The sequence below is a fragment of the Sciurus vulgaris genome (genome assembly GCF_902686455.1).
Source record: "Sciurus vulgaris genome assembly, chromosome: 6".
In the NCBI taxonomy this organism is placed as follows: domain Eukaryota; kingdom Metazoa; phylum Chordata; class Mammalia; order Rodentia; family Sciuridae; genus Sciurus; species Sciurus vulgaris.
Window position 1 is genome coordinate 83,666,140 of NC_136466.1, and position 12,263 is coordinate 83,678,402.

Below are 12,263 nucleotides of genomic sequence, written 5' to 3' on the forward strand. Positions count from 1 at the left end.
CTAAGGGAACAAAGGTACTGGATTCAACTATCAATGATCTTTTTCTTCCTACTTGACTGCTATTGGAAAACTGCTATTGGAAAAGTTCAGCACATCAAAACAACACGCTCTAAGTTTCCCAGCCATGTGTATGTAACAGGATGAAGTCTCCTTATTCAGTATGTTTTTTAAGATTCAAATTTTATATTCCTCATGATTTATGTGCTTGAATAAATAAATAAATAATTTGAAATATTATATAATAAATAATTAAATAAATTATTTGAAAATTATACTTTCTCTGGTTATTAGGACCTACTACCTTTCTGGGCTTTTTAAAAGGAAAAATTTGAGATAACTGTAAATTCACATGCAGCTGTAAAAAATGACACAAATCTTCTCTACGGAGAAGATGATTACCTAGTTTCCTCCATTGGTAGTATTTTGTAAAACTATATGAAATGTTACAACTAGGTCACTGATACAGACAAAGTCTACTGATCATATTTAGATTTCCCATTCCCCTTTTTATTTCTTAAAATTTCCATTTATTTCTACAGTTCATTTGATTGAGCATGGAATACAATAGCACATTACTTTTCTACTCCACCATTACCTAGGATTTAGTAACATGGAAAGTTACCAAGTCTTCACAATTCTTATAAGTGCCATTCAGTTTGTATGTGGATAGGGTTCTGACTCACCACTGACAGCTAATAAAGGCAGCAGTCCAATAGCCTATTATATATCTTCATAAAACTGCAGCATATCAGACCTCAGCACACCTAACTCCATATCTTCTCTTCTCTACACGGTGATGAACCATACAGGAAGACAAATATATTTACTTGCTCCTGGTTTATTCCAAGAAGGGATTGCAGTAATTCTATAAGACAACTGCCCCCTTTCTCTGTTTTGTTATTCATTTAAGTATTCACCATCAGACCTAAATCTTTGGTCATTTTTTTTTTTTTTTATAAAAAAACATTTCTATAATGTATTGATGGGGGGAAAATAGGAGATTTTCTGCTTCAGGAGATACACTGAACTTCTATAACTTAAACCATTTCTTATAACTCCAGCTTATTTCTCCAGACACTCGAATATTTCAAAATATAAATATTATTCACAGGCAGTCATGTAAGCTCAGAGTCATGGATCTGAAACATTAGGCTTGGCTTCCAAGAAAAAAAGCTGTGTTAAGGAAGAAAGATAAATAATCCAGATCCACAGTTCTGTTCTAGTCAGGTCAAATGAAAATGTTGTAGCTGATGAATAGGTAAGTGAAGTACATCCTTTATCAATGGTACTGTTCTGTACTGCTCACAAATGTAGGAAAAATACATCAAGTAATTTATGGTTTGCTGTCACAAACACAATTTGTTTGTGGGCCTCTACACTTACAATCTAGAGACTTCAAGTTTCTAGCAGTGGTTATACACAGTTCAATTAAGTAATTTGAGGATTATCTACTTTTATTTTATTACCTACTTTTTGGTGGTGTAACAGTTAATTGTGAAATAGCAAGTGAAGTAACTGAAAGAAAATAAGTAACAAAACTAGATAAGACAGTAAATAAATCAATTTTGATCAAAACAAATTGGACAACAGAAAATGTCTTTTTTCTCAATTTATCAAGGTATATTTTCCAGTGCCTTATTATAACATAATGACTAAAATTTTACCTTATTGTTTCATTAGCTACCACAAAGTATACTCATGCCATTTGTGTGTTAAAAAGGCATTTTATGTATTGATTCAGAATAGCCAGTTTTCCATACCTTTATAATTACTTAAACATATTACTACTATGCTTCTTCTATATCCATCGAGGATCTCATTGATTAGACTAGTTCTTAAATTTATTAATTGGGGCATCTTTTCATGTAACAACAATCCCTCAAACCAAGAAAAAAAAATAACATAAAGGAAATTAAAACATAACAAAACAAAATTCTAAGATAAGATGGTCTACTTATATTAATAGCAGTTTAAATATATTAATTTACTTTAGTCATAAGAAACAGATAAGAAAAATAAAGAATACTTAGGAAGAATTTAGCTTTAAAGGAGTAAACCACAACTCAAGAGGCCTGACTGCTTCATTTAAAATCTTTGTTGACACCCTTTAACAAATGTCTATATGTTTAAACTGACAGCATCAAGGGACATTAAATCACTCAATTGATTGGGTGTCCAGTTCTAATCCTTTTGCTTGGGATGGCTTGAGTTTCATGGAATGAACAGCTGCTCCCTGGTGTTACATAGGTCAAATAATAAAAGAAATGGACTTTTTTCCTTAAATGAGAAAATCACACACACGCGTACACACACACACACACACACACAAGCTGCCAAATAAAATAGTTTATAAACTCTCCTGTAAATCAAAGAAAGCTAACCCTTGAATAGTTCACAAATGCATGTCAGATTATGGAGCTGGATACACCGTTGCTATAGCGAACTGCCTATTTAGTGTTCTAAAGCAGTTACCACACATTATGAACAGCAGAGAGGTCTTTATTTCAACCACATTTAACTTTTTACAGGATATAATAATACCCTGCACATTTCACGCAGTGCCAGGAGCACTGATGATTTTTGTTTGCTTCTCTAAAAAAGCACTCAACTGAAAAGACTGAACTGAGGCCTATGGGCTGGAATTCATCTGTTCTTCATTTTAGCAGTTTGAATTTTCCATTAATGATTTTGCACATTAGCAGCTAATCAAACAGTTTAGATAAGGCTGAGAAGAAATGCTTTGCTATATTCACACACACAAAAAGAGCTAGACGAAGGAAAATATAAACTTCCATGCTATCAATCAAAATTAAGGAAATGCAAAATAAATAATAGCAAGTGAAGAAAGTAAATATAATGTTATTAAATAATATATAATGTAATTACATAAATTTAAGAAACCAGAGAAAGAACCATAGGTTTTTATGTGAGAAAATAGGTGGAAATGTACCGTTGTTGTTAGGAACAAAGACACATCATACAAAGGCCAGAGACTTACTGGAATATAATGTAATATTATGTTAAACACAGCTACTCCTGAATATTTACACGTTGCAAAAATTCCCCATGATGATGAAGAGAGGAGGACAAAGAAACCTATGACTGACTAGTGCCCTGATGAATCTAGAACTCAAAACACCCCAAATTGCTAAATAACAGGTCTGCGGCACCTGCTCTCTGGATTCTGTTCGGTCAGTAAGACCACTTGGTACAAGTTGCTTAACAAACTGCATTTTGTCATTCAACAGTATGAGACAATTATTGAAAACCCTTGGTTTCCTAGACAAGGAAACTGAGAATCAGGGAGTTCAAATATCTTAATACAATCTCAAAAACTGGAAAATGTAAACAAAATTCAAATCCGGGTTTCCTGTCTCTAAAAATAAGTGTTTTTTCTCTTACTAGGATTGACTTTACTAGACGGGAAAACCTCCCAGATTTGAATTCGATGCATACGTGCAGAAGAGACGGAAGAAGATTAAAATAAAGAAGAATTAGAGAAAGTGACATAAAACTGGAAAAAAAATGGCTGGTAAAGTAAGAAATTGGAACATGAAAGAAATGGGTGGAATATGTAAACATTCTTTTTGTAGAACCATTTTACTCAGATATGAAGATTGGAATGCCATTCAGTCACTTTGAGTTCTACTTTCTAGGCCCAATTAAACCTTAAGGCATGAGGGTTGGAAATGGTTGTGTGCTTGCCTAGAAGTGTCTGAGGACTTCTGGGTTTGATCTACAGCATAAAGATGTTAAAGCAATTGTAGATGGAGAAGAAGAACCCCAGACAGATATCTTAATAAGGATCCAGAAAACAAGTGAGGAAAATTTTGAATTAATTTTTTTCTCAAAGTTAGGAAGAAAACATATTTATAAAACAACAGATGAAGGCAATATTCCACAGAGCATGGATGAAGAGATGGTTTGTGACTATAATTCTGTATGAACAAAACTTGTAAAATCAACCATTCAGGTATTCATATTTTATAAATAAGACTTATAGAGATATGAAAGACATGCTTATCAAATATACTTAACACAAGGCTGAAAGGAACAGCTTACCCTCTTGCTAATGAGGATTAAAATATATCTGTACAATTGAAAAAATGCTAAACCTAATAAAGTGAAGTACAATTAGGATGAAGTCTTGAATTTGATTTTTTAAAAATACTGTATAAATATAAATTTCTGCTAAAAATTTCAGCACAATTTTATTTAATATATTTAAAGATTTTAGTAGATTACAAATTCAACATAATTTTATACTAATAGATATCTAGAATCCACATCAAAGAAAGTAATTACAGCATCACTGAACAGATAAAATATATGAGGTATTGTGGCTACTTCTAGACCAAACACATGAACGCCCTGAGAAACCAAAGTGCCTTCAGATGAAAGTAATCATGTCAGCATGAATATTGGTTGCAGATCTGGGGAATATTAAATGTACAGAACATACATCTTTCTTCAAAAATGCAAATATTTGACATGGAAAAAGGGGAGTAAATCCATCTGAATTATTTCCATGAGGGTGAACTCAGAGTTAAGTTTAACACAATGAAGAACTTCATAACATCTAGATGGATCTCATAATTATGTAACACCTAAAAATTAGGGGCAAGACTCATAGTTTAGTGTGCAAAGTGAGCTATGCATAGCACAACGCAAGCAGAGATACATATCCACATCTAGGGAATTTCTTGGCATTGAAAATATTTAAGCAAAGAACAAGTATTGAAGATGTTATAGAAAAAAATGTATGCATTAAGTGGGAGGCTGGAGATGAACCCTCTGGTGGACATTTCCTGTTGGGGGTGCTCAGTGTGCACTGCCCTGTTTTGTGTTAATGAGACCTCAACCTTTCTTTGGTTGTCCTACTCTCAGCCCATTTGCTTTAGATGATATTGACTGTATTCTTGGGTTCAAGGGGTAGAATAAACAGGCTAAGCCAAAGAGTGGATTTCATTTCTCCACCCATAATAATTGGTTTAAGCATGGAATAGATAAGTCAGACCAAGAAATGCTATGAAGACTCAACCTTGACTTTTCTGTTCACCTATCAAAGATATAGACTCTCTCGTCTTTAAAACTAGTGAAATTATGTGATTATGAAGCTGCAAGGGGAGAGGAAGGAAACCATTAATCATTCTGGAAATGGAGTCAACCAGGAGAAAATGAACTGAAAAATGGATCCTGGGGATATTGCTTGAGCTACCATATTCCCTGAAGTTTTTGCTTATGCAAATGAAAAAAAATTTTCTTTTTACCTAAACCAGTTTGTGTTGGGTTTTCTCTCCTACTGGTAACAGAATCTGAAGCAACTCAAGTTCTAAGATCCCTTGCAAAACTGTGTGAATAAATAATAAATGATACAAAGAACATAACTTTAAATACCTAAAAATCAGATCAAGACTTGTTAGTTTAGTTAAGTGGGTGCATAACGTAAATTCCACATGGCACAACCCAACCACAGTAGAGATATTAGAAAGAAAGGCCAAGGTACAAGACTGATTGCCAAGGAGAGGAGATTTTAAGCTAGAGACCCAGGAACAGCTGTTACTGAGACAAGCCTTATCCAGCTCCCGCTGAGAGGCATTTAAAGATTAAAGAGTTGGAGCTGCCATGCCGCTCTAACATCAGGGCAGACAAGAGGCTCTTTAAAATTTCATTACTCCCTCCTGGTAATAGGCATTTCCATTTCCTAATTCTGCTGGAAGAAGTTTCCTAGAGTAGCCATATTGAAATTAGGTACATATGGGAGAAAAATGGGAATTAGATTGATGAAGGAAGTGGCAATCATTTTTAGGAGGTTTATTATTATTAATAATATTACTTAAGTTGCCATGCTCATTTAGCAAGGTTAAGTAGAAGAATAAGAGGCTATCAGATAATAATGAAGAGTAATAGTACTTATAAAGATAGTTGATGCAATGGTATCAAAGGAATTTGGGGTACTAAATATTAATTAGGGATTATTAACTCCAACCATTGTCTGATTCATTAAAAAAAATGATCATCTCCTAAGAACTATGGAATATAAAGTGCTTAAGTTTGATTTACAGCAAGCCATCATCTTAAGGGACTTAAAATTTTCTGAACTTAAAAGAGATAGGATAGGAAAGATTCTAAGGCAAGTCAGTATGGGATTTCTCACTACTCTGTCCAAACAGTGTAGCAACAATAAAGTGATTTCCATTTAATCTTTAATTTCCACTGCCTCTCATTAACACATCATATTCTACTAGAAGGCGCTATTTTCTTCTTCACACAATCCTTGGATTTTTAATGGAGAGGAAAACAATGCACTCTAATTTATACAGAGTAATATATATTTATACAGTGTTACAGATAGGTAAATAGGATGGTCATGCATGACTATTGAAAGAACAGAGTCAAATCTAATTTTTTCTTTGAACAAATTCAAGTTTATTTTCTTAAAGAAATAATTACAGAGTAATCTACTTTCAATTCTCTTCATGAATAATAAAGCAGGGAGTGGGTTGGAAGCAGACATCTGAGGGCTGTAAAAGAATTTTCTTAAAACCATGGATTTCAAAGACAGCTAGAGGCCAACAGGCAATAATATCCGAAAGACAAAGAGAATGAGAGATAATGAGTGTTCTTACATCTGACAGATAAAGATGAAGTAGAAAGAAAAAACAGAGATTTGATGAATAAAATCAGCAGTTCACTCTAAAGTACTATATTTAACAGTACCTGTTAGCTGATACCATTTGCCAGGGTGAACACACCAGGACTTTGGCAATGAAATGGAAATCAATGTCTACATGACACTGGTTATCCAGATGAAAACTGGATGCCAGGAAAAAATCAGTTCTTCGGCTAGAACTGCCACATCCGCTTTAGAAAATGCTCTTATATGGCTCTTTTTCATAGTTGTGTGTCATCTCCTACCCCAAGCTGGTCTTTACGGATCCCTTTTTTCTATAGAACTATTCCAGCTTCTACTGTTTACTTGGAATGAATATCATGTTAAAATGGAAACTTGGATTTTGTCCAATTTAGTTTTAGCCAGCTGAAACAGTATCAATGGGAGAAAATGAGGCTGTAATTTTCTTGCCTGGTAAATTGTGGCTGGAAATCCGTGCAGAAAACATAGCAATATTCATTAAAATGATGAATACAACACAGTGAATAGTGATAGTTTGCTTTTAAAAGCACTTGTTAAAATACCATTAGATGTTCAATAACAACGGAGTGATGTAACAGAGATGTATGAATGAGAATTTTAAGTTTGATTGTTTGTTTTGAACTCTGAAGCACTCCCTTTCTCAGATTTCACTTGCAAGTGTGACAAATAGAATGGACAATTAAACAGAAACAGTTACCAATCTGTTTTGAAATGATGCCCAAATTCCATCTTCAACTGCATAAAGAAAGCTGCATATATGTATATGTAATAGAGTGAGTTTAACATGTTTGATCAACACCTCTGAAAATAGAGAAAACTGAGTTATATATGTAGATCACCAATCTTCCAAATGAATCATGCAGTTTTAAGTATGAAAGGAAAAGAATCATTAGATTAAATTAATAAGATAATTGAAATTTTACCTTTGAATGTAAACTAGTAATGAAATAAATGACTAAGGATAATAAAAATAACCTGTTAAATTTTGGAGCAAAGGTTTCAAAATTCAATCAGGTGAGTGTACTTATAAACCTATTAAGTGCAGTATCGCCACGTGGTTAAGGCTCTGCCACTTGCTAACGTGACACTGGGAAAATATTTGGTCTTTTATCTGCAAAATGAGTGATAACAGAGCCTATCTGTTAGGACCCAATATATGTAAACATTTGTAAAACTGGAAGACCAATAGTAAGCATTCAATAAGTGTTGGACATTTTCAGTAAAAATTCCTCTAAGGAGGTAGTGGAAGACAGAATGAAAGGGCAACCCAGAGGAAAAAGAGGGAAATTAGACAGCCTTGCTTTTTTTCTTTTTTTAAGTCTTTGATGCTCACTAAAAAAGCAATTTCAGTAATAAAGTTAATCTATATAAAAATATAAAGACCAAGGTACTGTCTACACACATGCAATGGCCAAACTGCTCCAACCACAATATCCAGAAGGTTAATTGTTATGCATGCCATGGAATGATGGAGCGACCCAATGGCCTCAGTCTCGTTTTGCATTAGGACAGGAAATGTACCAGTAACCTTCCTTAGATGGTCATTTATCATGATTAGCTTCTTTGAAGTCTTGAAATGTTTCAGCAAGTACAAAATGGACTACATTTAATATTTTCCCCTTGGGAAGGGGAGGTAATTTCAAGGAAAAGGAAGATTGGTATTGCCTTCTTTCCATAAACTAGTGGGTGAGACCGCTGTTTTTAAAATGCATAAGATTTCCTCTCTAGTAATGATCACAGTCATACATTACAAGAATAAACTTTTTTTCTCATAAAAATCACAGTCAGAATATGTAGGACTATATGTAAATATAAAACATACATTCAACCATTATGCTGGATTTTGGAATTAGAGAATGAGGGAAGAAATAATCAAAGATATATTGCAATACACTTAGAGTATCATCACTTTTCACATGATTTGTTAATAATGAATCCTGAAAAACTTATCATTGGCTACTAACATCAGATAAGGAGAGCCATCCAGTTTTTGCATGTCTCCAGATGGATGCACCAGACCCTTTTGGTATAGGATTCCTCCCCCTCCCCAAAATCAAAATGAAAAAGCAACATAATAGTCTTCTCATCATCATTCTTACTTTAATAAAAATGATATACACTCTTTTGCATTTTAATTTTCACTGAAGGAAAAATATTACTTACTTTCCATCCCAGACATGGTCTCCTCGGTGGAAAATCACCAAATTATTCTCAGGGTCCAGAGCCACCCCAGAAACCTGGCCTGGCAACAGATAAACTCCAGGCCAATCCAGTGCCTCCTCTACATGGAAATCTAAAAGATAAACCCCATACATTTAGTGCAAAAACAAAAACTGGGATAACTTCACACACATTCACAATGGGTATAAGAAGCTCATGCATTAGAGTCACTAGATGCAAAGAAATTGTCAAGCCGTGCTCTACATAAATTATACCACATGCACATGCTAAGTAGCTTCTTGTGCAATGAAATAAGAGAAATGACTGTGAACCTGTCTTGAAATTGTCTGCTCTCTCTTTCTTGAAAGTAAGATGCCTGACAATTTGACTGCTACCCTCTTGATGTGATTTTTACTTTAAATTGGTACTTTGAAAACTATTGCAACTAGATGGCATTGTTTTAATATAAAGCTGTTAAATGTTGTAAATAAATAGCAAGAATGGGCAACAAGTCTGTCACTCTCTTCTCTCTTTCGAGTAAATTCTGGATGTTCAGTATATAATAGCACTCACAATAAGTCATTCATTGATTATCCATTGTATAAGGAACACATAAGATATGAGTCTCATTTCTCCTAGCTTTGGGTCACTCTGCCTGTTTATATTTCATTGCTGTCTAACACAAGAAAAAGGAAAAAAAAAAATTGGAAGTGAATCATTTCCAAGTTATCTTCATTTCTTTTTTTTTTAAATTTAGCTTTTAATTTTTTACAGACTGCATTTTGATTCATTGTACACAAATGGGGTACATAATTTCGTTTCTATGGTTGTACACAATGCAGATTTATACCATTCATGTAATCATACATGTACATAGGGTAATGATGTCTGTCTCATTCCACCATTTTTCATACCCTTTTCCCTCTCATTTTCTTCTACATATTCTAAAGTTCCCCCATTATTCTCTCATGAATATTTATCCTCACAGAAGACCAGGGTTCATTTGTGTTAGTCCCTTTTGTAAGCATACTCATGAATAAACAGGTACAACGTACAGAGTTTATATACTAACTGAGGATATATAATTATGAAGGTAACTGAGAAAGCTATGGTATCAGTGTCAATATTTCTTTCCCTCTCACATGCTTCAACAGAGATGATGAAAAGTAGCAATTCCCATCTCATTTCTCCTTCCTACTCTCTGAAGGATGTCCCAACATGTAGCGAAATCCTCAAAGATAGTTATTAAAAAGACTGATGAAAGAAAGGAAGTTCAGGGCTTGTATGATTGGCTCCTGAAAACTTGAGAGGATGCCGAGGTGAGAATGAATACTTTAAAAACAGTTAAAAAAAAAAAAACAACAAAAAACAGTTCTGCCAAATATACAAAAAGAAAAAGTACCTTTTTACTCAAAACATTTTTATCTTTCACGTTTATTTTTTTCTATAATATAAATTAACAAAACAGCATAATCAATAGAAAGACTAGACCAATCTGCCAACAGCCTTTGCTGAAGCATCTTTGACAATTATTTTTTAAGTGTATTTTCTATAGGGCATTATACCAGATTCTGAAAAGATAAAGAAATAAAATGTGTTTTTGGCCTTGATGAATAAAATGTTTTATTAGAGATCTTTAAAAGATGGGATGGGAATGTAGTAGGATACAATGAGAACCAAATACTTGTAACACACAGTGCAGGAAGACGGGCATAGTTCTACACTTCTGACTGAAGTTTGGGCTGGATTCGATGGGGTGAAGGTCTACTAGTGAGATCTCCCAGAGCAGCAACATCTGTGTGGGCAATGAAAGGTAAGGGGAGTGGAGCTTGCTGAGTATAGAAGAGGGCAGAGAATAGTCCACCCAGAACAAGACAGGACGTTTATAACTTCAGAATATGTTTCAAAATGCTTAGAAAGCAGGAGAGGAATCCTGTTTGAGTCTGGTGGTGCAGGATAAGCCAACTCTTTAAAATCAGACAAGAAAATACATCGTATATATACTACACCAAGAGAAGAGGATAGAACAATGAGAGTGTAGTTTTCAGCTTTGTTGTTCTGACCTATGTTATGACTATTCTTAAGGCATACTACAAGTATATTATAAGTAGCATTAAAGCACAGAGTTGGGGAACAGTTTACTTTTGAAATACACCTGAGCTCACGAGGATGTCATTTTCACTCATGTGTATTATGATATGCCTTCTCAAGTTAAGGAGATCAGGGCAAAGTTAGAGCTGGCATGCTTGAATTGGCAAATAATACTGGGCATAGCAGTGAATGTGAATGGAGCTGTGGATGAATAGCATGCATCATCTATTATGCTTGATTGTCAAAATAGGAAAAAAGGTTGTAAATTGTTGCCACAGGCAATTGGGAACCACTAAAGATTTTAAAGCATGAGGTGGCATGATTAGAACTATGTTTTGAAAGTTAACTCCTGAAATAAGGTCTGAGAATTATAGAGACACCAAGACGTCTCAATAGATGGACAACTCATTCCACAAAGAAAATGGTTTAAATAGTTTGAAGTTGCTTGAAGCTCAGGTTGTACTTTGTTCATTCTCAGCTTGGTTTTAGTGTGTCTAATTAGTTGCCATCACGTTATACACACTCGCCAGCTGCTGAAACTTCTGGTGGGACTCCAAATTATCTCAAAGTTGGTGACAATGTAGATACTTAATTACTTTCATCAGATTCTCAGATGCCAGAACCACTACAACTAGGCAGAACTCTTCCAAGGCAGGAATCGCATCTCAGGCAGTTTGGTCACCAAGTCTCACACAGGGTTTGGCCACGGTATGTCCTAATAAATGCACTAAACTGAGTCTATGCTCTAGTCTCTACCTGTGTGTGTTGTCCAGTATTTACACACTGTATAATCTTATAATTCATTTGTCCTGCCTCTATTTATCCTTAGAACAGAGCTGATGATACTGTGAGGATACTGAATAAAAATGTGAATTGGTTAATTACTCTCATTTAAGATCACAGATACATATCATGGCTCCTAGAACCTTTCTGTTCAGTGGTTCACCAACCAGTTCTGGGTGTTAAGTGCTCAAGAAGGTGCAGAGAAACTAATTCTGAAAGAAAATATGCAATGTCCCCAAAAGTCCTTTGTTCTGGGATAAAAAAATGAAATACATAAAATATGTTGTGTGTGTATGTATGTGTGTGTATATATATACACACACACACACACAACATAAAAAGAACTTTAATATGGCTGTGAATTTTCAAACTATCAAATACCTCTAGATTGGTTAAGAGCTTGAAAAGTCTGCAAAAAGCATTGACACCTGGATTGTTTTGAGCCTATTCATTCCAGTTATAAAAAAATATTGGTTTGTTATATAAAAGAATCATTTTTGGTTGGAAATTTTTCAGGGAGGAAAGGCATTATGAATATCTAGAACATATTTATTGAAATATCAGATTTTGGTAG

At 34.3% G+C, this 12,263-nt stretch overlaps 1 protein-coding gene across 13 annotated transcripts in view; it reads right to left on the reverse strand.

The window, feature by feature from the left end:
• PAM (peptidylglycine alpha-amidating monooxygenase) overlaps nt 1-12,263 on the reverse strand; it is a 290,803-nt gene that overhangs the window by 27,675 nt on the left and 250,865 nt on the right. For all 13 annotated transcript variants that reach the window (XM_079145860.1, XM_079145857.1, XM_079145866.1 and 10 more), the window contains one exon: nt 8,819-8,948. In XM_079145860.1, the coding sequence (XP_079001986.1) occupies nt 8,819-8,948 (130 nt within the window). The remainder of the gene's footprint in view (nt 1-8,818; nt 8,949-12,263) is intronic.